Source organism: Eucyclogobius newberryi, unplaced genomic scaffold, assembly GCF_026437365.1.
Source record: "Eucyclogobius newberryi isolate DKJ021-1_F unplaced genomic scaffold, fEucNew1.0.hap1 SCAF_12, whole genome shotgun sequence".
In the NCBI taxonomy this organism is placed as follows: Eukaryota; Metazoa; Chordata; class Actinopteri; order Gobiiformes; family Gobiidae; genus Eucyclogobius; species Eucyclogobius newberryi.
The window spans coordinates 2,080,943-2,108,411 of record NW_027315746.1 but is presented as its reverse complement, the minus strand read 5'-3'; the positions used below and the strand labels follow the sequence as shown (position 1 = coordinate 2,108,411).

Here is a 27,469-nt window from a genome sequence, read left to right as displayed (position 1 = left end):
GACTGACAGGTGAGTGCTGCACTGCTGCCCCCTGCAGGCGACAAAGACACACTGTCAGTGGCTCCGACTGAACTGAACTAAACTAAAACTAAAATGTGAAAAAAGAAAGTACAATTTTGTTTTGTTCTAAATATCAAACTACAATAGAAATCATCGTTTGACTGATAAAAGTATCAAAGTATAAAAGTTGAAAACTAAAATAATTGTTAGTTTCAGCCCCAGAATGAATAGTGCAATAATAAATATAACTATTAATTATAAGATAAAGATAAAGAAATATAGCATTTTTCTGGTTTTATATCATAGTTTTATAGCCAGTTGTATTTACTTATTCATACTAAACATGAGAAGTTTGTGTGTGTTTCTGAACATAAGAAGTGACGTCCTCAAATCAGTGTCTGGAGCGTGTGGACTGAACCATCTGGAGGGGACGCCTCCTGCGCCTGCGCACAACATGCTCTTCACTTCACTTCTTACATGTATTCGACACAAAATTTCGCCTCATCGTGATCGATTACGGTCCAAATCGAATAATCGTCCGCACACCGGGCTGAACCGGGACAGAAGTCACGTTCCCGCGCGGGTCTCCCCCCCCCGCGCGCCGCGTTGGTTCGGTCCAGGGCGCGCTCCGCAGTTTGGCGCTCCGCTCTCCGCCACAGCGCTCTTCTCCTCACACATTTTGGGCACTTTAGGGGCTTGTTTTTGTTTGTTTTCCCCCTCGGACCCGCGCCGTTTATGGACAATCATGTCTGACGAGGAGAACCAAGTGTCCGAGGAGCTTTTCAAGGACGTCAAGTTCTACGTGGCGGGCGATATTGACCAGAAGGTGAGGGCTGGAAGGCAGGTCAGCTAACGCGGATGCTAAGTTTGTAGCGTTAGCATTTCCCGGTCGGAACTCAATGGGGACGAGGCTAAACGCGCTAGCCGAGACGTTAGCGCGCTAACTTTGGTGGGAAATATTAACTTACGTGCAATTACATGAGTTTCCCATGGCAACAATCCATTTAATTGAGAGTTATTTGCAGTGTTCACAACTGCATTTTAATCTAAATCATAACGAGCACTTGCATTTAGCTTGGCACAGACATGATTTACCCTTAGCCTGATGCTAGCTCCTGCTTCTGAGCTCGGGGCAAGTGAGGATAACGTAATGACGATATAAATGTGATAAACAGCACGTGATATAAGTGTCCCGGTACCCGCGCGCGTCAACGTGTCCACGGTCCGGTCTGACACGGCTCGAGCCCGGGTTAAACCCCACGTCAAAAGTGCGCGTGTCCTGTTGCGCACGTCAGCCCGTCATCGTCATCAGCCGTGTTTTCCTTCACTTCTCTCGTGCCCCCGCGAGCGCGGCGCGCGGCTGCGGCTCGAGTTCCGTGACACGGCGCGCGGGTCCCGTTTGTCCGTGACGTGTTTGCACGTCCCACGCACGCGCCCGAGTTTCACGTGCGAAGTTTGTGTTATTGTCACGTTTAAACACGCGCACGCGCAGAGGGTCCGCGATGATCGTGAAATACTCAATTACAACAGTATTACAACAGTGAAATACTCAATTACAACAGTATTACAACAGTAGAATACTCAATTACAACAGTACTCAATTACAACAGTGAAATACTCAATTACAACAGTGAAATACTCAATTACAACAGTGAAATACTCAATTACATTATATGATCATACTCCGCCACTTAGGAGCGGCGCATCGCGGCGATTGGTGCCCCGCTCGGTGCCCGCTTGTTAACTCGCGGGCACCCGAATGCGCAAACAAGTGCAGCAGCACCCCAAAATGCCCGCGCCGCGTGCACGGTTATCTTAATACCTGCCGGTATCTTTTGAGCATGGCAGGTCCTGGCGGCAGCATGGCGGTCCACCATGCCAACAGCCCTCAGCGAGAACACTGCTCAATTACAACCGTGAAAAACTCAATTACGTCTATTAAATACTCAATTACATCAAAACACCAGTCAAATACTCAATTACAACTGTGAAAGGTGTAGACCTGATATAATTCAGGTGTAGACCTGATATAATCCAGGTGTAGACTTGATATAATCCAGGTGTAGGCCTGATATAATCCAGGTGTAGACCTGATATAATCCAGGTGTAGACTTGATATAATCCAGGTGTAGACCTGATATAATCCAGGTGTAGACCTGATATAATCCAGGTGTAGACCTGATATAATCCAGGTGTAGGCCTGATATAATCCAGGTGTAGACTTGATATAATCCAGGTGTAGACTTGATATAATCCAGGTGTAGACCTGATATAATCCAGGTGTAGACCTGATATAATCCAGGTGTAGACCTGATATAATCCAGGTGTAGACCTGATATAATCCAGGTGTAGACCTGATATAATCCAGGTGTAGACCTGATATAATCCAGGTGTAGACTTGATATAATCCAGGTGTAGACCTGATATAATCCAGGTGTAGACCTGATATAATCCAGGTGTAGACCTGATATAATCCAGGTGTAGACTTGATATAATCCAGGTGTAGACCTGATATAATCCAGGTGTAGACCTGATATAATCCAGGTGTAGACCTGATATAATCCAGGTGTAGACCTGATATAATCCAGGTGTAGACTTGATATAATCCAGGTGTAGACCTGATATAATCCAGGTGTAGACCTGATATAATCCAGGTGTAGACCTGATATAATCCAGGTGTAGACTTGATATAATCCAGGTGTAGACCTGATATAATCCAGGTGTAGACCTGATATAATCCAGGTGTAGACCTGATATAATCCAGGTGTAGACCTGATATAATCCAGGTGTAGACGTGACGTTTGTGACGTGATGTTTCTGCTCTTTTGTGGTTCGTTTTTGGCCCGTTCATGTTTCCTGCAACACTTTTGAACCTTTTACAGATACGATCCGGAACATTCTGATTCTGAAATATCCTCTGAACATTGTAATGGAGGGAACTCAAAGAACTTTGTAATATTGATTTAGTTCAGTCAGTTTGTTAGTGATTATAAGACGTGATAATAGTTCTGTCAATACGGCCCTGCCCTTCAATAGAACACACCAAATGTGTAAATCTGTTCTGTGAAGGTGGGTTCTTTTTACGCCTGTCCTGATGTTGGTTCTTTGGATGACGTTAGTTCTTTGGATGACGTTGGTTCTTTGGACGACGTTGGTTCTTTGGACGATGTTGGTTCTTTGGACAATGTTGGTTCTTTGGATGACGTTGGTTCTTTGGATGATGTTGGTTCTTTGGCGCCTGAGTTCCCGTGTGTCTTCTCGTTTCAGGTGGTGCAGCTGCTGAAGGCGGGCAAAGGGAAAGAGGTGTCGTACAACGCTTTGGCCACGCACATCATCGCGGAGGACGGGGACAACCCGGAGGTCAGCGAGTCCCGGGAAGTCTTCGATCTGCCCGTTGTCAAGGTGAGGAAACGAAAGTCGCGTTTTTAAGGGAGACGAAAAGCCTGGGACTGGTGTAAAGAGTTTGATAACTGCGTTTACATGCAAATGAATAAAACAAATTATTGCTTCAATCCAATACACTCAGACATCTTCGTGTGCATGTGAACACTTTACTCCCATAGAAATCGGCGTTCAAAATCTCTGATTGAGACACCCAGATTATGCGGTTGTGTAATCGGACTGAGACTAGACAAGTGTTACCAGCCTGGCTGGCCCTTTTAAAGGCGGTATGGACGATTATTCGGCGATTTGAGAACGCAGGCGGAAGTGCACATGCCACTCCCCCGTGCACATGCCACTCCCCCGTGTGGACTGATACAACACACACGTGCGTTTGTTTATTAGCGCGACGGAGCTCATCACATCTCTCGTCTCCCGTAGATTTCTGTCCACTTCTGCGTCAGCTCGAACTGTCTTTCTCCGTCTTCATTTTGCCCCGTACACTGAGGGAACTATATTATGATAGATCCATGCGCTTAGGCACGCGGAAACGTGGGGACGAGCCTGACGCGGCTGCAGGTGAGCAATAGGTGCGTTTTATGATTGATACGTGGCAGGACTAATGATTTATCCACGCCACGAGGAAATATGATAAAAAATTTGCTGAAAAAAATCGTCCATACCACCTTTAAGAGAGAGAGGGGGGCATTGTGGGTAACCGGAAGTGTGCTACGCTTTCTCTGTGTGTTCTCGACGCGCGCGTGGGTCTATCGCCGCCGCTGCTCTGTACGTCCTGCATTCTGTTTCCTGAATCCCAAATAAAATAAAAGGAGTATTACGCCTGCTCAGCCTCTGTGCCACGCTCAGGAGTCTACTGGGCAGAGGAAGAACGTAACACAAGGATGTGCGCATGCTCCACCACCTGACTCATGACCCCGGAACAAAACCATACAAGGAATAGGGGTGCGCCAAAATATCTATATGGCGATATATCGCGATATTTACTCCCGCGATTGATTATCAATACGTTCTCGTCAAGTATCAAATCTTTTAACGTTGTAAAAAGCCGCTATAAATGGCTCTTTTCGCCGTTCCTTTGTTGAGACACTTATTTGGAGTTAGCTAGGGGGCGCACAGGGCGAGATTGGCTGTGAGCGGAAGAAGAAGTCGTAAATGGAAATGCTTCGGATGAAGAAAACAAGTGAGACCATGATCTATTCTATCATAGATCATGGTCTCACGTCTGACATGTGTGATGTGTTCTCGTGTAACGCACACACTGCTGGACTGCGGAGGCAAACCAACTGCTTTAAACTATATACTTAGATGGCGAACGCAGACGCACAAAACGTTTTTCTCTCGCTCTGCTCATCGGTGGTCTAGGCTCCGCCCCATAAAGGGCCAACATGACAGTGTCATGGAGACTTTTTAACAAATAGAATACAAGTTGTTTGTTTATCATTGTGTTTCAACAAAAAATGAATTGAGATACAAAAAAAGTATTTCTTTAAACATATGATATATCGCAAGTTATTAAAGACAATATATCGATAATCGATATATTGCGATATTATCGTATCGTGAGCCATGTATCCTATCGTGAGGTACCCGGTGATTCCCAGCCCTAACAAGGAAGCCGGTCACTTACAAGGAAGAACACAAACGCGTTCACTCACTGCACTTTATCTGCACAATAATAATGCAGACATTACATATGAGATGAACAAAGCTGTGCGACTGCTGCTGTTCCAAAACGTGCATGACAGTTGTTTATATGAGACGCAAAAGGTCGACTGGAACGGGGGGGTGTTAGTCCGCTGAACGACGCATATCGCTGTGTGCTCTGTCCTTGGACTAGGACGTCCAAGACCTCAAAACCAAATTTTATTAAAAAAAGGTTTTTTTTCCGTTTGCATGTAAACGCAGTGTTGATATTTAGTCTTTCTGAATCTACGGAAATACAATCCAGGTGTTTTCATACAGCACCTTTTATGAACAAGAACGTGTGTGTTACGTGATAGAAACGTAACACATTTAACTCTAAAAGTCTGCAACATAAACACAATTCTTCTACTAATACTTCTTCTACTACTACTTCTAATACTTCTTCTACTACTACTTCTACTACTTCTTCTACCACTTCTACTACTTCTTCTACTTCTTCTACTTCTTCTACTTCTTCTACTTCTACTACTACTTCTACTTCTTCTACTACTTCTTCTACTTCTTCTACTTCTTCTACTACTTCTTCTACTTCTTCTACTACTACTTCTACTTCTTCTACCTCTTCTACCTCTTCTACTTCTTCTACTTCTTCTACTTCTACTACTTCTTCTACTTCTTCTACTTCTACTACTTCTTCTACTACTACTTCTACTTCTTCTACTACTTCTTCTACTTCTTCTACTTCTTCTACTACTTCTTCTACTTCTTCTACTACTACTTCTACTTCTTCTACCTCTTCTACCTCTTCTACTTCTTCTACTTCTTCTACTTCTACTACTTCTTCTACTTCTTCTACTTCTTCTACTACTTCTACTACTTCTTCTACTACTACTTCTACTTCTTCTTCTACTTCTACCTCTTCTACTTCTACTACTTCTTCTACTTCTACTACTACTTCTACTACTTCTTCTACTTCTACTACTTCTTCTACTTCTACTACTTCTTCTACTTCTACTACTACTACTTCTTCTACTTCTTCTACTTCTACTACTGCTTCTACTTCTTCTACTACTTCTTCTACTTCTTCTACTTCTTCTACTTCTTCTACCTCTTCTACCTCTTCTACCTCTTCTACCTCTTCTACCTCTTCTACCTCTTCTACTTCTTCTACTTCTACTACTTCTTCTACTTCTACTACTTCTACTACTTCTTCTACTTCTACTACTACTTCTACTACTTCTTCTACTTCTACTTCTTCTACTTCTACTACTTCGTCTACTTCTTCTACTACTACTACTTCTTCTACTTCTGCTGCTGCTGCTGCTGATGATGATGATGATGATGATGATGATGATGATGATGATGATGATGATACAGAACCAGAAAGCAAAAGAACCACAATTGTTTGAAAAAGTGTATCTTTCTTGATTCTTTGCTTTACCCTGATGCTAATGTCATGGTTCTTCTCTTGCAGCCGTCGTGGGTGATCCTCTCTGTTCGCTGTGGAGATCTTCTGCCGTATCCTTCACACGCTGCAGTATTTGTTTTCCTGCTCACTTTTCAGTCCGTGTCTTTGTTTGTCCTTCTTAACGTGACAAAGTGTGACGGGCTTTTCTCCAGAGTCTGGACAGATCTTCTTCGGCGTCACCGCTTGCCTTCCTCGGGTACGTGCAGTACATTATATTGAAGTATTTGTATTTGACTGGGACAGACGTGGACCTAAACCCTCTGGACCGGATCCGACGTCCCATTTCCACCCGCGTCCCACACGAGCCGACGTCCCATTTCCACCCGCGTCCCACACAAGCCGACATCCCATTTCCACCCGCGACCCACACGAGCCGACGTCCCATTTCCACCCGCGTCCCACACAAGCCGACATCCCATTTCCACCCGCGACCCACACGAGCCGACGTCCCATTTCCACCCGCGACCCACACAAGCCGACGTCCCATTTCCACTCAAGACAAGTGACATTATTGCTTGTCAATTCAGCCATAAGCACATTTTTTTTCTTTTTCTTTTTTTCTTTCTTCTTTTTATACGTTTTGTTCTCGCTGTGTTGGATATTAAAATCAGACACGTTTTGTTCAGTTTCACAGTCACTCTTCTAAGACTCATTTTTAGCTTTTAACCGTTGTATTTACCGTATAAGTCGCACCCGAGTATAAGTCGCACCCGAGTATAAGTCGCACCCGAGTATAAGTCGCACCTGAGTATAAGTCGCACCTGAGTATAAGTCGCACCGGAGTATAAGTCGCACCGGAGTATAAGTCGCACCGGAGTATAAGTCGCACCTGAGTATAAGTCGCACCTGAGTATAAGTCGCACCTGAGTATAAGTCGCACCGGAGTATAAGTCGCACCGGAGTATAAGTCGCACCGGAGTATAAGTCGCACCGGAGTATAAGTCGCACCGGAGTATAAGTCGCACCGGAGTATAAGTCGCACCGGAGTATAAGTCGCACCGGAGTATAAGTCGCACCGGCCAAAAAATGCATTATAGAGAAAAAAAAGTTATACTAGATAATGTGCAATGGCTGAAGCCATGGCGAGTGTCTGCGTTCTTGCGTTAAAGTAGTACATGTGTGTAAGTAGTACTACATGTGTGTAAGTAGTACTACATGTGTGTAAGTAGTACTACATGTGTGTAAGTAGTACTGGTAGTACTACTTTAGATAAAAAGTCAGATTTAATTGACCACAAATTACATTAAAGCGGCGCTAGCGGCGACGATGGCTCTCGCCTTCCTGCTCCATGTTTTCTGCTGCGTTTTGCGTCACCAAGGACGCTCAGTAATTCACAGTTGATGATTGCGTAGTTTGAGACTCATAGTTGTTTGTCCTGACAAATTCCAAGATCGTGCTGAACGCAGACCTGAGCAGGGAAAAAGGGAGAGAGAGCCTCAGTGACCCGGCTGCACCCCCTCCTCCCTGTACCTCCGTCACCTAGCAACAGAGACGCTCATTAGCGTTAGCATTAGCAATTTACTTTTGCAAATACTGAAAAGTACAAGAAGTACAAATATCAAAAGTAACAGCCCATATGACGGTGAAAACTGAAAAAAGGTGCAACTTATAGTGCAGAAAATACGGTAGCTACATTCACGCTTGTTGGAGTCTTGTTGAGTAAAGCTCTTCTCGGAGCGTCGCAAACACTCCATCCTGAATTCCCCCAACCTGTGATGTCATAAGTCCGCATCCGAAGTCTCCTGTGCCGTTTTTAAATCCGTAAATCATCACGGACTCGTTCTGAGCGCCTCAAACCGCAATCGTTACGACTGCACGCTCACATTAGCATGTCACATTAGCCGCTGCCAGTAGATGGAGTCAAAAGTTAGTTCCTGGCGTGGGAAATGCCAGAGTGAAGTCAAAGTCAGTAGTAAATGCCAAAGTAAAGGTGCAAGAGCACGTTTAGAGGCCGACGACGACACAAAACACGCATTTGTCCCGTGAGTCCATGGATGATTTAGCGTCTTAAAGTGTCTTCAGCCCCTAAACGTCCACATCTACTATTGACAATGTCTCCGCTTTCCAGATTCCGGACGACCTGAACGCACTCTGGGCTTTCGTCACGTTTTACGGAGGCAACTGTCAACTCAACCTCAACAGGAAAGTCACACATTTGGTCGTGAAGGAGCCCAAAGGGGTGAGGCCTTTTCTGTTTTGTTGTTGATGCAGTTTGATCAGTTTAGACGACCTTCAGTTTGTACCTTTAGTGGAAAAGCGCGGCGTGTGAACCGTTGTGGTGTTTTTCAGGCGAAGTATGAATGCGCTCTCAAACACTCCGGCGTCCGGATCGTCACTCCGGACTGGATCACAGACTCGGTCAAAGGTATTCTACGTTTGCGTCCAAAATGAAGGCGATATAAGGGCTTTTTTATCACGAAACAAAAGCGAAAGTTCTACGATAATGCTGCTTATTCTCAGCATTTGTACCGTATTTTCTATAGTATAAGTCGCACCAGCCAAAAAATGCATAATAGAAAAGAAAAAAACATACATAAGTCTCATTTTATGGGGGAATTTATTTGGTAAAATCCTAACACCTTCAGCTACATGACGTATGCTAACGCTAACACCTTCAGCTACATGACGTATGCTAACGCTAACACCTTCAGCTACATGACGTATGCTAACGCTAACACCTTCAGCTACATGACGTATGCTAACGCTAACACCTTCAGCTACATGACGTATGCTAACGCTAACACCTTCAACTACATGACGTATGCTAATGCTAACTAGGGCTGGGTATTGCCAAGACCCTTGCGATACGATACGTATCCCGATACAGGGGTCATGATACGATACGTATCCCGATACTTGTATATTCCGATACATTTCCCTCATTACGATACGTATCCCGATACATTTTTGAAAAAAGGGTCTTAAAAATGTACCAAATGGGTAATGTTTTTACTCTGAATAAGAAAATTTATGAAATTTCATGTTTATCCACAAAGCACTTAGTTATAAATCCATTCTGCTCTAATAACTTCATACATCCAACCAACTGATCCAAATAGAAATATAAGCAACACATTCTAGTAAAGTATTACACGTTTCTTGCCAAACAATTGACCTGGTCTGAACATGCTGCAGCAGCATCTTCTGCACAGATCAGCTTCTGATCAGGTCCACAGCTCCTTCTCGAGAGAGGGGCGCAGCACAAACAGCAGATCAAAAGTACTATTCTCGTTTAGAGCCTACGGGCCACAAAAATCTTTTTTTCTCGTTTTTTTTTTTTTTTTTAAATAAAATATACGTGTTTTTTTTTTCTTTTTAAAATAAAATATACGCGTATCGATACGGAGTCCGTGACGATATATCGCCGTATCGATATTTTGAACACAGCCCTAATGCTAACACCTTCAGCTACATTACGTATGCTAACGCTAACACCTTCAGCTACATGACGTACGCTAACGCTAACACCTTCAGCTACATGACGTACGCTAACGCTAACACATTCAGCTACATGACGTACGCTAACACCTTCAGCTACATGGCGTATGCTAACGCTAACACCTTCAGCTACATGACGTATGCTAACGCTAACACATTCAGCTACATGAGGCACAGACAGAACTGTGGTAAGTGTCTGGTATGTTAACGTAACATATGAACAGTTATTCAGATAACTATAGCATAAAGAACATGCTAACAAGTTTAGCAAAGCATCAGTTTTACCCCAAATCACTAAATCCATTGAATTCTTCTTCCTCTGTGTCACTTCTAAACAACTCCACAAACTCCAGAGGAAGTGCAGATTCTTCTTCTGCGTTGCTTAGAGACTAGAGTGCCCTCTTGTGGTTGTGAAAATAACAAATAATATCACATCACAAGTCGCTCTGGAGTATAAGTCGCCAAAACTATGAAAAAAGGTGCGACTTATAGTCCAGAAAATACGGTAATCGTTCTACGTTGTCTGAGGATATTTAAGTTCCATGTCCTACGTTTGCCGTTGGCAGACAAGAGTCGTAAGGAGGAGTGGCTGTACCACCCGCGCCTCACCTACACCGAGCCCGAGGAGCAGAGCGACGACGAGTCCGAGCAGTCGCTGAGCCCACCCAGGTCGCCCGGCTCCAGCTCCCCCGAGTCCAGCCCGCGCAGACGGCCCGGCCCCAAGAAGTTCAACTCCGCCTCGTCGCCGCCGCCGCGCAGGCCAGAGCGCCGCCTAGAGGTCAGACCGCTGCGCCACGCCGGCCAGACAACCAGCCCGTCGATAGTTTCAGAGATGCAGGATTGAGCGCAGTTGTTAAAAGTACTTTTTTGGTGGGTTTGCTCAGGCCTAAAAGTGGCTCCTCCCACAGAGACGTAAAGATCAGTCCTTAAAGTGGCTCCTCCCACAGAGACGTAAAGATCAGGCCTTAAAGTGGCTCCTCCCACAGAGACGTAAAGATCAGGCCTTAAAGTGACTCCTCCCACAGAGACGTAAAGATCAGGCCTTAAAGTGGCTCCTCCCACAGAGACGTAAAGATCAGGCCTTAAAGTCTGACAGAACAACACACAAATCTGTTCATACAAGATTCTGATTTAGATTGATCAAAGTTTTAACTAAAAAAATCAGTTTATTCAAATACAAATAAGAAACTGAATGTATTTGTATCTAATATGTCGACAAAATGAAGGAAAACATTTAAACCTGGCATTGGTCACAATAATGTCCATTTTGTTACATTTATTTAGTCAAACCACAGTTTTGTCCCACTCTGCTGTATGTGTTTGTTTCATGGGCTCCAGGAATCCCATAGATATGAGCCATAAACAAGGTCCAAACCTCCACATTTCATATTGTGACGATATCAAATGTGTTACAATTATTGTGAGAAAAAACATCACGATTCATTCACGATTATTGACACTGAAAACTTGAATCTTCCTTCATTCTCACTCACGTGTGGCTGTTCCTCAAGTTTGTGACCAGCTTTATGAAATGTGACTGTCTGAAGGGCAAAATAAAGATAAATGTGTCAAAAACAGCCAGATAAAAAAGGGTTAGGGTTTACATTTAAGTTGATTTTTTTGACTATACAATTAACTAAAGTCACATATCTTTTTTCTTTAGTTCTTTTTTGTGACATGAATGATCACTATTATCGATTAACAGCATAATCGTGACATCCCGAGTCAAAGGTCAAAGGGCAGATGCTTTTCAGAGACGGTCTGATGGTCTCATTTTCCTTTGACTGAATCAACCTTTCGATCTGACCTCCGACCCTCAGCGCATGTTTGACGACTCTGACGACGACTCCTCCACCGAGAAGGAGGGGCCGAACCTGAACTGGACCCCGGCCGAGGTGACTCCGGGCCTGGGCACGGCGCGGAGGAGAACGGGGCCCCCGGGAACCAGAGAGCCCACCTCCACAGCAGCAGCAGCAGCAGGAGGAGGAGGAGGACCAGGGGCCAGCGGGATGATCAACCTCTGCGCCCCGGTCCATGCACCTGGAGCTGGAGCAGTGCCTGAGGGTCGACCTGCCGCCACGCCCATGAACCAGGCCCCACCCCCAGGTAAACTGACTAAATAACTAATATGGCAAACAATCAGTCAAGGGGCAAAGAGTTGTACAGTGTGTTAACGTGCTTTTCTGTCTGGTTCTGTTCAGGAGCGATTCCTGGAGGTCCAGAGGCGATGCCCGGCTGGAGCGCTGCTGCTCGGACTCTGAGGAACATCACCAACAGCGCTGAGCGACCCGGGCCGATGGTTCATGTGAGGGAACATCTACCACTTACCGTACTTTTCGGGCTTTACAGCGCTCCTGAATAAAAGCCACGTGTTCGACATTTACAAAGATCAAATCAATTGTACATTTACACCTCAAGTTTGGGTCTGTTTCGAGTCCTGCTTAAGGTCTGTTTCGGGTCCGTTTCAATCCTGTTTCGGGTCCGTTTCGCATCTGTTTCGTGTCTGTTTTGCGTCTGTTTCGGGTCTGTTTTCTGTATGTTTCGTGTCTGTTTCGCGTCTGTATTGCGTCTGTGAGTTTTATTAGAATTGTAATTTATTGCAAACTTTTTCTTTTTTCAACCCAGTGAATTTGATGTAATTTAAGGTCATTTTGTTGTGTCCTCAGCCCAAACTGTTGGGCCAGCCTCACCCTGGAGACCACCCTCAGCCTCACGCGCCTTTGCCCCAGCAGCAGTTCACTCCTCAGGGCTCTCATCCGCAGCACCTCCACCTGCAGAACCAGCACCACATCATGCAGCTCCACCACCAACAACAACAGCAGCAGCAACAACAACAACAACAACAACAGCAGCTACAGCTACAGCAGCAGCAGCAACAACAGCAGCAGCAACAACAGCAGCAGCAACAGCAGCAACAGCAGGTCCAGGGTCCGGTCCAGGTCCAGGTCCCAGGTCCCGTCCAGGTCCAGGGCGGCCAGGGCTTTCCTCACCCCATGTCCCAGCAGCAGCACCCGCATCAAATGGCCCAGGTACGGCTCTGAAAAGTGCACCTGCCAACGCCACGCCCCCTTTCAGACGCTTAATTGACGCGTCTCGTTAATGGCGTCCTAGCTTCAGATGTATTGACAATAGTTGAACAAAGTGTTGTCATTCCCAGTTTGTCCGCAGCGCGTCAGGTGAAAATGTGACTGTTCTGCATCCTCAGGCTCAGCAGCTGCCCCTGTCACAGCAGCGTTTCCTGCAGCACCCGCAGCTCCGCCCTCAGCACCCGCTCCACCAGCTCCAGCAGCAGCAGAGGATGCACCTGCTGCAGCAACAACAGCAGCAGCATCAACAACAACAACAACAACAACAACAACAACAGCAGCAGCAACATTTACAGAACCAACAACAGAACCAACAGCAGCCGGCCCACCACCCGCACCCGCAGCAGCAGCCACACCTCCACCCGCATCACCTGCAGCAGACGCACTTCCTCCACCAGACGCAGCACCAGGCCCAGCACCTCCACAACCAGCACCAGCAGAGTCTGCAGAGCCTCCAGCACCAGGTCCTGCATCAGCCACAGGGGGCGCCGCTGAGCACGCAGCTGTACGGGCACGAGCCGGGACAGGAAGGTGAGTGACGGGCACCGCCAGGCGCGTTTCCACTGGTGCGCTTCGGATATTGGGATTGAACTGAAGACTAAAAGCAGATTATTAAGAACTCATGTTCAGCATTTCCTCCACATACACAAAACTTTCAACGTTCTTTAACATGAAATTATATTCCACATTTTTGATCCACAGTCTGATGTTTTTACTGACAGTTTTGGCTTTAGACCACAACACAAACAGTGATTAGAAATGACTGTAATCTCTTTATTTATCTCTCAGTACACGAGTGCAGTGAGGCTTTCATCCCTCCTGCCTTTGTGTTACATTTGAATAAGTTCCTCTTCGTCTCTTGCAGTTCCTCCTGATGGTTTCCTGGTCGGTTGTGTTTTTGCCATCGCAGATTATCCAGAGCAAATGGCCGACAAGCAGCTCCTGGCCACATGGAAACGGGTCAGCCAGGCTCCGCCCTTTATTAGACGTGTCGTTCACTCCTTGTATATTTACGGTTGTGACTAAATCTGTATTTCCTCCCGCTCCAGGTGATCCAGGCGTGCGGGGGCGTGGCCGACACGTCTCTGACCGGCCGCTGCACACACTTACTCTGCGAGAGTCAAGTCAGTAACATGTATGTGCAGGTAAGGCTCCACCTACAGGACACACGCCTACAAGGACACACGCGTACTTATCGGATTTTCCGGCTTATAAGTCGCACCTGCCAAAAACGCATAATAGAGGAGAAAAAACATATTTTATATCATGTTATTAGTTATTTTCACACTGACAACCACAAGAGGGCACTCTAGGCTCTGAGCGACGCAGAAGAAGAATCTGCTCTTCCTCTGGAGTTTGTGGAGTTGTTTAGAAGTGACACAGAGGAAGAAGAATTCAATGGATTTAGTGATTTGGGGTAAAACTGATGCTTTGCTAAACTTGTTAGCATGTTCTTTATGCTATAGTTCTCTGAATAACTGTTCATATGTTACGTTAACATACCAGACACTTACCACAGTTCTGTCTGTGCCTCATGTAGCTGAAGGTGTTAGCGTTAGCATACGTCATGTAGCTGAAGGTGTTAGTGTTAGCATACGTCATGTAGCTGAAGGTGTTAGCGTTAGCATACGTCATGTAGCTGAAGGTGTTAGCATTAGCATACGTCATGTAGCTGAAGGTGTTAGCGTTAGCATGTGTCATGTAGCTGAAGGTGTTAGCGTTAGCGTACGTCATGTAGCTGAAGGTGTTAGCGTTAGCATACGTCATGTAGCTGAAGGTGTTAGCGTTAGCATACGTCATGTAGCTGAAGGTGTTAGCGTTAGCATACGTCATGCAGCTGAAGGCGTTAGTGTTAGCATACGTCATGTAGCTGAAGGTGTTAGCGTTAGTAGCTGAAGGTGTTAGCGTTAGCATGTGTCATGTAGCTGAAGGTGTTAGTGTTAGCATACGTCATGTAGCTGAAGGTGTTAGCGTTAGCGTACGTCATGTAGCTGAAGGTGTTAGCGTTAGCATACGTCATGTAACTGAAGGTGTTAGCGTTAGCATACGTCATGTAGCTGAAGGTGTTAGCGTTAGCATACATCATGCAGCTGAAGGTGTTAGCGTTAGCATACGTCATGTAGCTAAAGGTGTTAGCGTTAGCATGTTAGCATACGTACATCTATTCACCATGTTCTCTCATCTGTTATTATTTTAAACAGCATTTACAGATGAAATGTCTGTTCTTGGTCCAGGATTTTGTCAAACAAATTTCCCCCCAAAAATGCAACGTATATGTTTTTTTCTTCTCTATTATGCATTTTTTGGCTGGTGCAACTTATACTCCAGAAATTACGGTGTCTGAAGTTGTATTTTCACACTCTGATCCTTCTCTGAGCCAAAAACACTCGCGCTACAGTTTCACACATTTGTGACTCTGTTAGAGGTAGAGTTCCCGGTGTTACACGTTCATAAAAGAGACTACGGTTCATAAAAGAGACTACGGTTCCCCCCACAGTCTAATTTAGTCTAAAAACAAGCCCCACACATGATGAAGCAACTCTGTTCGGTCAGTAATCTGCTTTTTTGATCAGTAGCGGCAACAAGCGACATTCATTACAACTGTGTGCTTGCATTAGCACGTCAGGGCAAGCTAGCTTTTGGATTCTTCCCCTTGGTAATTCCCTCTGCTGCCAGTAGATGGAGCGCTAACGCAAATCCTTGAAAGTCCTGTCTTTCAGTACAAACTCTATTTTAAGTTCTGAAATGCCAACGCAAGAGGCTGTTTAAAGGATGAGAACAACACAAATAATGGACTTCAGCCGCTAACTTTAGCCGCTGAGGCACTGCCAGCGCACGCAGTGAAAGTACACCCTGTATAATACACGTTTCCATGTTATTCCAGGCGCTCCGAGAAGGGAAGAGGTGCGTCACCGCTCACTGGCTCAACGCGGTTCTGAAGAAAAAGAAGATGGTTCCTCCCAATCGGACGCTGCACGTTCCCTTCGCGTTCCCCCCCGGAGCGAAGCCCTGCTCACAGCACGTAGGAACCACTTTGTCCCACTCATCGTTTACTTGTCTTCATCGGAACCTTTTACTCTCTCGTTCAGACCGTAAAGCGTGCGTGCGGCGATCAGCTCGGGTCTTATGTAGCCGCTCTGTTTGTCCCTCAGATCATCTCTGTGACGGGCTTCGTGGACTCGGACCGGGACGACCTGAAACTCATGGCGTATTTGGCGGGAGCTCGGTACACGGGTTACCTCTGCCGCAGCAACACGGTCCTCATCTGCAAAGAGTAAGAACTGTTTAAACAGAGTAGGAACTGTTTAGACAAAGAGAGTAGGAACTGTTTAGACAAAGAGAGTAAGAACTGTTTAGACAAAGGGTAAAGAGAGTAGGAACTGTTTAGACAAAGATTGTAAGAACCTTTTAGACAAAGAGAGTAAGAACTGTTTAGACAAAGAGAGTAGGAACTGTTTAGACAAAGAGAGTAAGAACTGTTTAGACAAAGGGTAAGAACTGTTTAAAGAGAGTAGGAACTGTTTAGACAAAGAGAGTAAGAACCTTTTAGACAAAGAGAGTAAGAACTGTTTAGACAAAGAGAGTAAGAACTGTTTAGACAAAGATGGTAAGAACTGTTTAGATAAAGATGGTAAGAACTGTTTAGACAAAGAGAGTAAGGACTGTTTAGACAAAGAGAGTAAGAACTGTTCAGACATGGAGAGTTCATGTTATTTGCATGTATATCAGGATGGTTCCTGTGGCTTCATGTCTCTGTTCTTTCAGGCCGAGCGGTTTGAAGTACGACAAGGCCAAAGAGTGGAAGATCCCCTGTGTGAACGCCCAGTGGCTGTGCGACGTGTTACTGGGGAACTTTGAGGCCCTGAGGCAGATCCAGCACAGCAGATACCAGAACTACAACCACCCAGAACCTTTGGCCCCAAACCCACAGCTTGTCATCAACCTGCTGGGTACGAGACATAGGGACCCGGGGTGTGTGGGGGGACCCGGGGTGTGTGGGGGGACCCGGGGTGTGTGGGGGGACCCGGGGTGTGTGGGGGGACCCGGGGTGTGTGGGCACCCGGGGTGTGTGGGGGGGAACCCAGGGTGTGGGGGGGTGGGGGGACCGGCGGTGGGGGTGGGGGGGACCATGAACAAAAGGCTCTGTCAAATGTTGTGATATGTTGGTGTTGCAGGAGCGTGGAGAGCTCCCATCAAAGTGACTCCAGAGGCTTTAGCGGTGAGTTCAGCTTCAGGCCAACATTAAACTCACACCACAAAGACACATATTGGGATTAGATTTGACTTGTCGAGAGAAGATGTAAATCTGAACGTCCAAACCAATAATTACATGTTTATAGAGGTCTAAACCACAGAGGTGTTTTAGACAGAAAAATGGCGTTATAAATTGTTTGCAGAATGAAAAGTACAAACTCTTTTTAAATGAAAGAGTTTGATGGATAAAACGTATTATTACCCTAAAAGATTTTTCACTTCAATTAAATTACAGTTTCCCTTCTGTTGTATGTAAAGTATGTTTCATCACTCAGGCGTATGAGGCTAGTGTTGGACCAGTCATAATCAATACATTAAAATAATTTATTTGTATGGAAAACACAACTTATGGAATTTTTTTTAAATGGGAAAACACGATTCAACATGATTCAAAATAGTTCTTATTGTACCTTTTTATAAAATATTTTGATTGATGCTTTATTAATAAATCTGACTTTTTGTGTTTGCAGAACTTACAGCTGTATAAACAGAAGCTGAACTCCATCAATGAACCAGTCAACAAGAAGGCCAGGTCTGTACCCGATTCAGAGCGCTGCGGTGTAAGAGGACCAGGTCTGTACCCGGTTCAGAGCGCTGCGGTGTAAGAGGACCAGGTCTGTACCCGGTTCAGAGCGCGGCGGTGTAAGAGGACCAGGTCTGTACCCGGTTCAGAGCGCGGCGGTGTAAGAGGACCAGGTCTGTACCCGGTCCAGAGCGCTGCGGTGTACATTGATCTGGTTTAAGAGGACCAGGTCTGTACCCGTCTGTACCCGTCTGTACCCGGTTCAGAGCGCTGCGGTGTACATTGATCTGGTTTAAGAGGACCAGGTCTGTACCCGGTCCAGAGCGCGGCGGTGTACATTGATCTGGTGTAAGAGGACCAGGTCTGTACCCGGTTCAGAGCGCGGCGGTGTAAGAGGACCAGGTCTGTACCCGGTTCAGAGCGCGGCGGTGTAAGAGGACCAGGTCTGTACCCGGTTCAGAGCGCTGCGGTGTACATTGATCTGGTTTAAGAGGACCAGGTCTGTACCCGTCTGTACCCGTCTGTACCCGGTTCAGAGCGCTGCGGTGTACATTGATCTGGTTTAAGAGGACCAGGTCTGTACCCGGTCCAGAGCGCGGCGGTGTACATTGATCTGGTGTAAGAGGACCAGGTCTGTACCCGGTTCAGAGCGCGGCGGTGTAAGAGGACCAGGTCTGTACCCGGTTCAGAGCGCGGCGGTGTAAGAGGACCAGGTCTGTACCCGGTTCAGAGCGCTGCGGTGTAAGAGGACCAGGTCTGCACCCGGTTCAGAGCGCTGCGGTGTAAGAGGACCAGGTCTGTACCCGGTTCAGAGCGCTGCGGTGTAAGAGGACCAGGTCTGTACCCGGTTCAGAGCGCGGCGGTGTAAGAGGACCAGGTCTGTACCCGGTTCAGAGCGCTGCGGTGTAAGAGGACCAGGTCTGCACCCGGTTCAGAGCGCTGCGGTGTAAGAGGACCAGGTCTGTACCCGGTTCAGAGCGCTGCGGTGTAAGAGGACCAGGTCTGTACCCGGTTCAGAGCGCTGCGGTGTAAGAGGACCAGGTCTGTACCCGGTTCAGAGCGCTGCGGTGTAAGAGGACCAGGTCTGTACCCGGTTCAGAGCGCTGCGGTGTAAGAGGACCAGGTCTGTACCCGGTCCAGAGCGCTGCGGTGTACATTGATCTGGTTTAAGAGGACCACGTCTGTAATGATTTTATTTCTTTACAAGGAGGCATTTCTCTGTTCATTAAATTGAAATGTTGATCTGAGATACAACCTCCCCTCAGTCTACAACAGACTCATTAGACCTTAGCATGGAAGTCTTGATTTCCAAAATGGGTCATCATGTAAAACGTTTTCTACCTTTTGGATATTGCTCCTCCACCTTTGAACTCTTCATATTAGATTTTTTTTAAGTGAATAGTTACTTGAATAGTGTGATTTTTATTTATTTATTTCCAGGTTGGACGAGGTGCAGTCTCCGGGTCAGAAGCTTCCGCTTGAGTCCACTCCTCTGGTCATGTTCACCGGACTAGAACCCGCTCTGGTCCAGCAGTACACCAAGGTCTGCACATCATCACTTTTTTATATTCAAATGGAAAAATAATGTGTTTTCCAGAGTTTTATAAGTCACGAAGTGGGAAACTAGAGCGGGTTTAACATGAACTCTGGTGATGTTTGTCCAAGTCCACATGGTCAGATACGGGTTAAAGTGGCCAAAACCTACTCGGATATAAAAGAAAATCAACTATAATTAAATCAAAATGTCAAAAGAGAATTGTTTCCATCAATATTACATTTTATTCATACATATTCTGGATCTAGAAGCCTTCAGTTGCCATATTTCAAACTTTAATCGCGTTTAGTTTGATTAAACACTAATCAAACTAAACTAATATTTCTCGGGCAGAAGTGCAATGTAGAGCAGGGCAATTGTTTAAAATGTATTTAAAAATGTTTCATCATGTAACAGAGAACCCTTGCAAAGTACGAAATACTTCCAAATACTTAATGGTGGAATCTGTAATATTTGTACCGCGTTTAAGGATAGTTAAGTCATAATCCTCCTCATTCTTTTTCTATTATTATCATTATTATTTTACAGTTTTATTTATATCGCTCTCTTCCACCTTCAGGGCCCTCACAAGTACAATTATACACCATTGTTTTCACTTAATCCTTCATTTTCATTCTTTCACATGTTGAGCGTTACGATAACAAACTTTCTGAATGAAAAAGTAATGATTTTGTCACATAAAACCAAACAGTAGTTTTACTGTTATTATAGCTTCAACTGAAATCTCTTAGTGTTGCTGCCGCCTTCAATTCTCACGCTTGTTATTGTTTAATTCTTATGGTTATATTGTGGCCTGAATAAGTATGATTATTATTATTAACTGTTACACGGTACAATATATTACGGATGGTATGAAAGTACTCCGAACAGTACTATGTCTCTGTTATGACTGCGGTTCAGAGCGGTTTCTTCTCTCCTCAGTGGGTCCATGCATTGGGCGGTGAAGTGGCAGACTCGGGCCACAGAGTCACTCACCTTTTGGCGGCCAAAGTGTCGCGGACGGTCAAGTTCCTGTCGGCCATGTCTGTGGTCAAGCACATCGTGAGGCCGGAGTGGTTAGAGGAGAGCTGGAGGAGTCAGAAGTTTTTGGGTGAGACTCCGTGTGAAGTGAAGCTCCTGTAGAGTGGAGACTGAATCAACTGCATCAGTCAAACGCCACTCAAGAACACATCTGAGCTTTCAGAGCGCCACCAGATTCAAACCAGGTCTCTAATAGGACTATTCCTGCTGTAAATGAGGTTTAAACCAGGTCTCTAATAGGACTATTCCTGCTGTAAATGAGGTTTAAACCAGGTCTCTAATAGGACTATTTCAGCTGTAAATGAGGTTTAAACCAGGTCTCTAATAGGACTATTCCTGCTGTAAATGAGGTTTAAACCAGGTCTCTAATAGGACTATTCCAGCTGTAAATGAGGTTTAAACCAGGTCTCTAATAGGACTATTCCTGCTGTAAATGAGGTTTAAACCAGGTCTCTAATAGGACTATTCCTGCTGTAAATGAGGTTTAAACCAGGTCTCTAATAGGACTATTCCTGCTGTAAATGAGGTTTAAACCAGGTCTCTAATAGGACTATTCCTGCTGTAAATGAGGTTTAAACCAGGTCTCTAATAGGACTATTCCTGCTGTAAATGAGGTTTAAACCAGGTCTCTAATAGGACTATTCCAGCTGTAAATGAGGTTTAAACCAGGTCTCTAATAGGACTATTCCTGCTGTAAATGAGGTTTAAACCAGGTCTCTAATAGGACTATTCCAGCTGTAAATGAGGTTTAAACCAGGTCTCTAATAGGACTATTCCAGCTGTAAATGAGGTTTAAACCAGGTCTCTAATAGGACTATTCCAGCTGTAAATGAGGTTTAAACCAGGTCTCTAATAGGACTATTCCAGCTCTATATTAGGCATAAACCAGGTCTCTAATAGGACTATTCCAGCTCTATATTAGGCATAAACCAGGTCTCTAATAGGACTATTCCAGCTGTAAATGAGGTTTAAACCAGGTCTCTAATAGGACTATTCCTGCTGTAAATGAGGTTTAAACCAGGTCTCTAATAGGACTATTCCAGCTGTAAATGAGGTTTAAATCAGGTCTCTAATAGGACTATTCCTGCTGTAAATGAGGTTTAAACCAGGTCTCTAATAGGACTATTCCAGCTGTAAATGAGGTTTAAACCAGGTCTCTAATAGGACTATTCCAGCTGTAAATGAGGTTTAAATCAGGTCTCTAATAGGACTATTCCTGCTGTAAATGAGGTTTAAATCAGGTCTCTAATAGGACTATTCCAGCTCTATATTAGGCATAAACCAGGTCTCTAATAGGACTATTCCAGCCACTATTGACCACAATTTGACCCAAAAGAGTAAAGAAAAGACAATGGCATTCAATCGAAATGTCGGATATTATATATAGTATATTTGTAAATGTTCTCTATCTAAAAGACTTCAGTCACAATATTTTAAACTGTATTTGGTTAAAAAAGTAATTGAAATGTCACGATGTACGTTAGAAATAAGGGACTCTGACAAGCATAGACTTTGAACACAAGAATAGTCAGTTTATGTCCATTAGGTCTTTATGTTTCGATGATTTCAGGATTTCTTTCGTCACAGTCCCACAGCAACATATAAGGCCGACTAGACCCAATCCTGACATAAAGGACCCGCACTAAAACAATCGTAGTTACGGCCTTTATGTTGATAAATGATTCATACAATACAATCACAGACACAATATTTATAGTGTTTCCTACGCTCTTCATTTTGTGTTGAATCAGACGAGCAGAGCTTCACTTTGAGGGACGCGGAGGCCGAGGTTCTCTTCAGCTTCAGTCTGGAGGAGTCTCTGAAAAGGGCCCAGAGCTCGCCGCTGTTCAAGGTAAACGCTCCTCCGCGTTTTTAAAGTCCCTCTTCACCACAAACGCTTCATCGCTGTGCCATACATACACTGACCAAAGCAAGTTTATTTGTAGAGCACATTTCATACACACAGCAATTCAAAGAGCTTCACAACAAACATGCACTAAAATCACACAGACATGACACAAACACAAACAGTTTAAGACATTTCAGCCATATGGCACCAGCAGGAGGCGGTCCATGTTTAGTCCTGACTCTGGCACCAGCAGGAGGCCGGTCCATGTTTAGTCCTGACTCTGGCACCAGCAGGAGGCCGGTCCATGTTTAGTCCTGACTCTGGCACCAGCAGGAGGCCGGTCCATGTTTAGTCCTGACTCTGGCACCAGCAGGAGGCCGGTCCATGTTTAGTCCTGACTCTGGCACCAGCAGGAGGCCGGTCCATGTTTAGTCCTGACTCTGGCACCAGCAGGAGGCCGGTCCATGTTTAGTCCTGACTCTGGCACCAGCAGGAGGCCGGTCCATGTTTAGTCCTGACTCTGGCACCAGCAGGAGGCCGGTCCATGTTTAGTCCTGACTCTGGCACCAGCAGGAGGCCGGTCCATGTTTAGTCCTGACTCTGGCACCAGCAGGAGGCCGGTCCATGTTTAGTCCTGACTCTGGCACCAGCAGGAGGCCGGTCCATGTTTAGTCCTGACTCTGGCACCAGCAGGAGGCCGGTCCATGTTTAGTCCTGACTCTGGCACCAGCAGGAGGCCGCTCCATGTTTAGTCCTGACTCTGGCACCAGCAGGAGGCCGGTCCATGTTTAGTCCTGACTCTGGCACCAGCAGGAGGCCGGTTCACACATCCACACTCTGATCTGTTGCAGTGACAGAGTGAATCCACTGGTCCAGATTCACCTGCGACAGTCAAACATAGATCTCTACACGTTCCTCTGCATGTTCCTCTACATGTTCCTCTGCATGTTCCTCTACACGTTCCTCTGCATGTTCCTCTACATGTTCCTCTACACGTTCCTCTGCATGTTCCTCTACACGTTCCTCTACATGTTCCTCTACATGTTCCTCTACACGTTCCTCTACATGTTCCTCTACATGTTCCTCCACACGTTCCTCTACATGTTCCTCCACATGTTCCTCTACATGTTCCTCTACATGTTCCTCTACATGTTCCTCTACATGTTCCTCTACATGTTCCTCTGCACGTTCTACATGTTCCTCTACACGTTCCTCTACACGTTCCTCTACATGTTCCTCTACACGTTCCTCTACACGTTCCTCTACACGTTCCTCTACATGTTCCTCTACACGTTCTACATGTTCCTCTACATGTTCCTCTACATGTTCTACATGTTCCTCTGCACGTTCTACATGTTCCTCTACACGTTCCTCTACATGTTCCTCTACATGTTCTACATGTTCCTCTACATGTTCCTCTGCACGTTCTACATGTTCCTCCACATGTTCCTCTACATGTTCCTCTACACGTTCTACATGTTCCTCTACACGTTCCTCTACATGTTCCTCTACATGTTCTACATGTTCCTCTACATGTTCCTCTGCACGTTCTACACGTTCCTCTACATGTTCCTCTACATGTTCCTCTACATGTTCCTCTGCACGTTCTACATGTTCCTCTACACGTTCCTCTACACGTTCCTCTACATGTTCCTCTACACGTTCCTCTACACGTTCCTCTACACGTTCCTCTACACGTTCCTCTACATGTTCCTCTACACGTTCTACATGTTCCTCTACATGTTCCTCTACATGTTCTACATGTTCCTCTACATGTTCCTCTGCACGTTCTACACGTTCCTCTACACGTTCCTCTACACGTTCCTCTGCACGTTCTACACTTTCCTCTACACGTTCCTCTACACGTTCCTCTGCACGTTCTACATGTTCCTCTACACGTTCCTCTGCACGTTCTACATGTTCCTCTACACGTTCCTCTACACGTTCCTCTGCACGTTCTACACTTTCCTCTACACGTTCCTCTACATGTTCCTCTGCACGTTCTACACTTTCCTCTACACGTTCCTCTACATGTTCCTCTACATGTTCCTCTACACGTTCCTCTGCACGTTCTACATGTTCCTCTACACGTTCCTCTACACGTTCCTCTGCACGTTCTACATGTTCCTCTACATGTTCCTCTACATGTTCCTCTACATGTTCCTCTACATGTTCCTCTACACGTTCCTCTGCACGTTCTACATGTTCCTCTACATGTTCCTCTACATGTTCCTCTACACGTTCCTCTGCACGTTCTACATGTTCCTCTACATGTTCCTCTACACGTTCCTCTACACGTTCCTCTGGTGTGTTCAGGGTAAGTTCTTCTACCTGACGCCCGGGATCTGCCCCAGCCTCAGCACCATGAAGTCCATCCTGGAGAGCGCTGGAGGGAAACTTCTGCCCAAACTGCCCTCGTCCAAGAAGGTCCTGGAGCACCGGCAGAACAAGGTCAGAAGGTGGAACACTCGGCTGCAACTAAATATCATTTTAGTGTTTTAAGAGTCGTTTGAACACATTTAACCAAACAAAGCTTTAAATATTTGGGAATAAAGTGTATTTTCATGTATTAATCCCACGGTCTTCTTGTTTGTGTTTAGACCGTTTAGTCCAGACAAACATTATGATTATTAAAACACACATGTAATTATTTTTCATCATCGACTCATGATTAGTAAATTGTTTGTTGCAGCCCTAATTAAAACTATTAAAAATGACAAAACAAAATTAAATGATATTTCTGCATTTATTCTGATGTGAAATGTTGTCGTGATTGAAATGATAACGAATATTCATTTTTGTCAAACGTTATATAACATTTGAGCACATTCTAAGGAATATTAAAGTTTTTTTTTTGTTGCAGTAAAGAATGAAAAATTACAACAAAAAAAAGAATAAAATCAACTAATACGTTTTTTTTCTCTTTTTTTCATTTTCCCATTTTTTTTATATTTTATATTATATTTTTTTCAATTAATGTTTGATAATATATTAACTTTGAAACACTTAATTTGATACTTAACAATTGAATTTGCCCTCAGGGACGGTGCAGTTTAATTGAATCGCACGCCGTCACAGATTATCATCGAGTGCTTTTACTGTGGCAGAGTGGTTAGCGCTGGGCCTCGCTCTAATGTGTTTTTGCGCCTCGACACATTTCAGCCTCAAACGGCCTTTGTTTTTCCGCAGAATCTTCCGGAAATCATATTGATTTCCTGTGACAACGACCTGCACCTCCTGCGAGACTACTTCCTCAAGAACATTGGTAAAACGCCTTCTTTTAATGGTTTTCAATGGTACGTGACACTAACGCCCCCTTGTGTCCGTCAGACGTGCACAACGCCGAGTTCGTGCTGAGCGGAGTTCTCACGCAGAAGATAGACTACGACTCATATCCTTTTGTTCACGCCCAACGCTCCGGGCGCCTTCTTCTTAAATCAAAGCTCCCGCGCTACGACTAAAGGGGTCCAGACTGTGTCCTCGGCCCAGGTCAGTGTCGTCCTAACGTCAAAGTCGTCCTCGGCCCAGGTCAGTGTTGTCCTAACGTCAAAGTCGTCCTAGGCCCAGGTCAGTGTTGTCCTAACGTCAAAGTCGTCCTAGGCCCAGGTCAGTGTTGTCCTAACGTCAAAGTCGTCCTAGGCCCAGGTCAGTGTTGTCCTAACGTCAAAGTCGTCCTAGGCCCAGGTCAGTGTTGTCCTAACGTCAAAGTCGTCCTAGGCCCAGGTCAGTGTTGTCCTAACGTCAAAGTCGTCCTAGGCCCAGGTCAGTGTCGTCCTAACGTCAGTCGTCCTAGGCCCAGGTCAGTGTTGTCCTAACGTCAAAGTCGTCCTAGGCCCAGGTCAGTGTTGTCCTAACGTCAAAGTCGTCCTAGGCCCAGGTCAGTGTTGTCCTAACGTCAAAGTCGTCCTAGGCCCAGGTCAGTGTTGTCCTAACGTCAAAGTCGTCCTAGGCCCAGGTCAGTGTTGTCCTAACGTCAAAGTCGTCCTAGGCCCAGGTCAGTGTTGTCCTAACGTCAAAGTCGTCCTAGGCCCAGGTCAGTGTTGTCCTAACGTCAAAGTCGTCCTAGGCCCAGGTCAGTGTCGTCCTAACGTCAGTCGTCCTAGGCCCAGGTCAGTGTTGTCCTAACGTCAAAGTCGTCCTAGGCCCAGGTCAGTGTTGTCCTAACGTCAAAGTCGTCCTAGGCCCAGGTCAGTGTTGTCCTAACGTCAAAGTCGTCCTAGGCCCAGGTCAGTGTTGTCCTAACGTCAAAGTCGTCCTAGGCCCAGGTCAGTGTCGTCCTAACGTCAAAGCGCGGGAAATGTCCAGCGTGTGATCCAATACAAGGCAACAGAGCTCTTCAAATAGGGGAAAAGCTCTAAAACATGATCATTATGAGCTGTGCGGGTTTCATAAAACATCCGCCCTGAACCTGCACGAAAATGAACATTTAACCTATATTTTGCTTTTAGAGACGCTCATCCATTCATAAAGTCATGTGGTCAAACTGCCTCATTTATTCAAAAAACATTTGAAAATAAATAATAAATTACTTACACGTTAGACAACACGCTTTCTCTGTTTATTTAAATGATTAAAAAATTAAATCTACTGCTTCATTACTCTAATTTTTAATGGTGACGTCCCTTTCAGTTCCACACTTTTACATTACGAGCTGGTTTTTTGCTTTCTACATTTTCATAGTGTTTTTCTGTTTTAAAAATGTAAAAAAAAAATGTTTAAAAAATCTACAAAATCTGTGTTTGTGCATTTTCAGTGCCTAGAGGCACTCAAATTCACTAGTTTAAATTCAGTGTAAAATTCAGTGTAAATTCAGTTTAAATTCAGTGTAAAATTGAATTTACACTGAATTTAGCGTAAACGAGAAGCTCTGAGCTGCAGTTTAACAAATACTTAAGCCTTTAGTTCATTGCGGAACACGCCGGTGCTTCTTTGGATCCGTTTTCTTCCTCACTCTTTTCTTTTCCTTGACCGTCCCACGTTTAAATTCACCTGATGAAGCTCGACCTCTGACCTCTGACCCCCGACCGGAGCGGGGCCTTTTCTACCTTTGTACGTTCCACCTGTTCATAGCGTTTTCTAGGCCTTTGTTACGTTTCCGAGCAGATACGTGAATAAATGGGTGTTATTTTTGTCAAATGAATGTTTAAATTATGAAAGATTTTAACCTTTTTGCCGTTGCTAAAATAGAATGTAAATACTTTTGAAATAAAATTGTACATTTGCTTGTGAA

At 45.2% G+C, this 27,469-nt stretch overlaps 1 protein-coding gene across 1 annotated transcript; it reads left to right on the top strand.

Moving 5' to 3' along the window:
* The first annotated feature begins 632 nt into the window (after positions 1-632).
* On the top strand, positions 633-27,469 carry paxip1 (PAX interacting (with transcription-activation domain) protein 1). The gene is made up of 25 exons (XM_072440565.1): positions 633-826; positions 3,268-3,402; positions 6,521-6,564; positions 6,647-6,710; positions 8,583-8,693; positions 8,804-8,879; positions 10,519-10,730; positions 11,773-12,058; positions 12,154-12,257; positions 12,619-12,981; positions 13,158-13,569; positions 13,904-13,998; positions 14,088-14,183; positions 15,923-16,060; positions 16,191-16,312; positions 16,804-16,988; positions 17,214-17,257; positions 17,763-17,824; positions 19,256-19,358; positions 20,292-20,460; positions 22,142-22,242; positions 24,556-24,690; positions 25,429-25,504; positions 25,570-25,630; positions 27,217-27,469. The coding sequence occupies exons 1-25, from the start codon at positions 746-748 to the stop codon at positions 27,230-27,232; spliced, it is 3,291 nt and encodes a 1,096-aa protein (XP_072296666.1). The 5' UTR covers positions 633-745; the 3' UTR covers positions 27,233-27,469.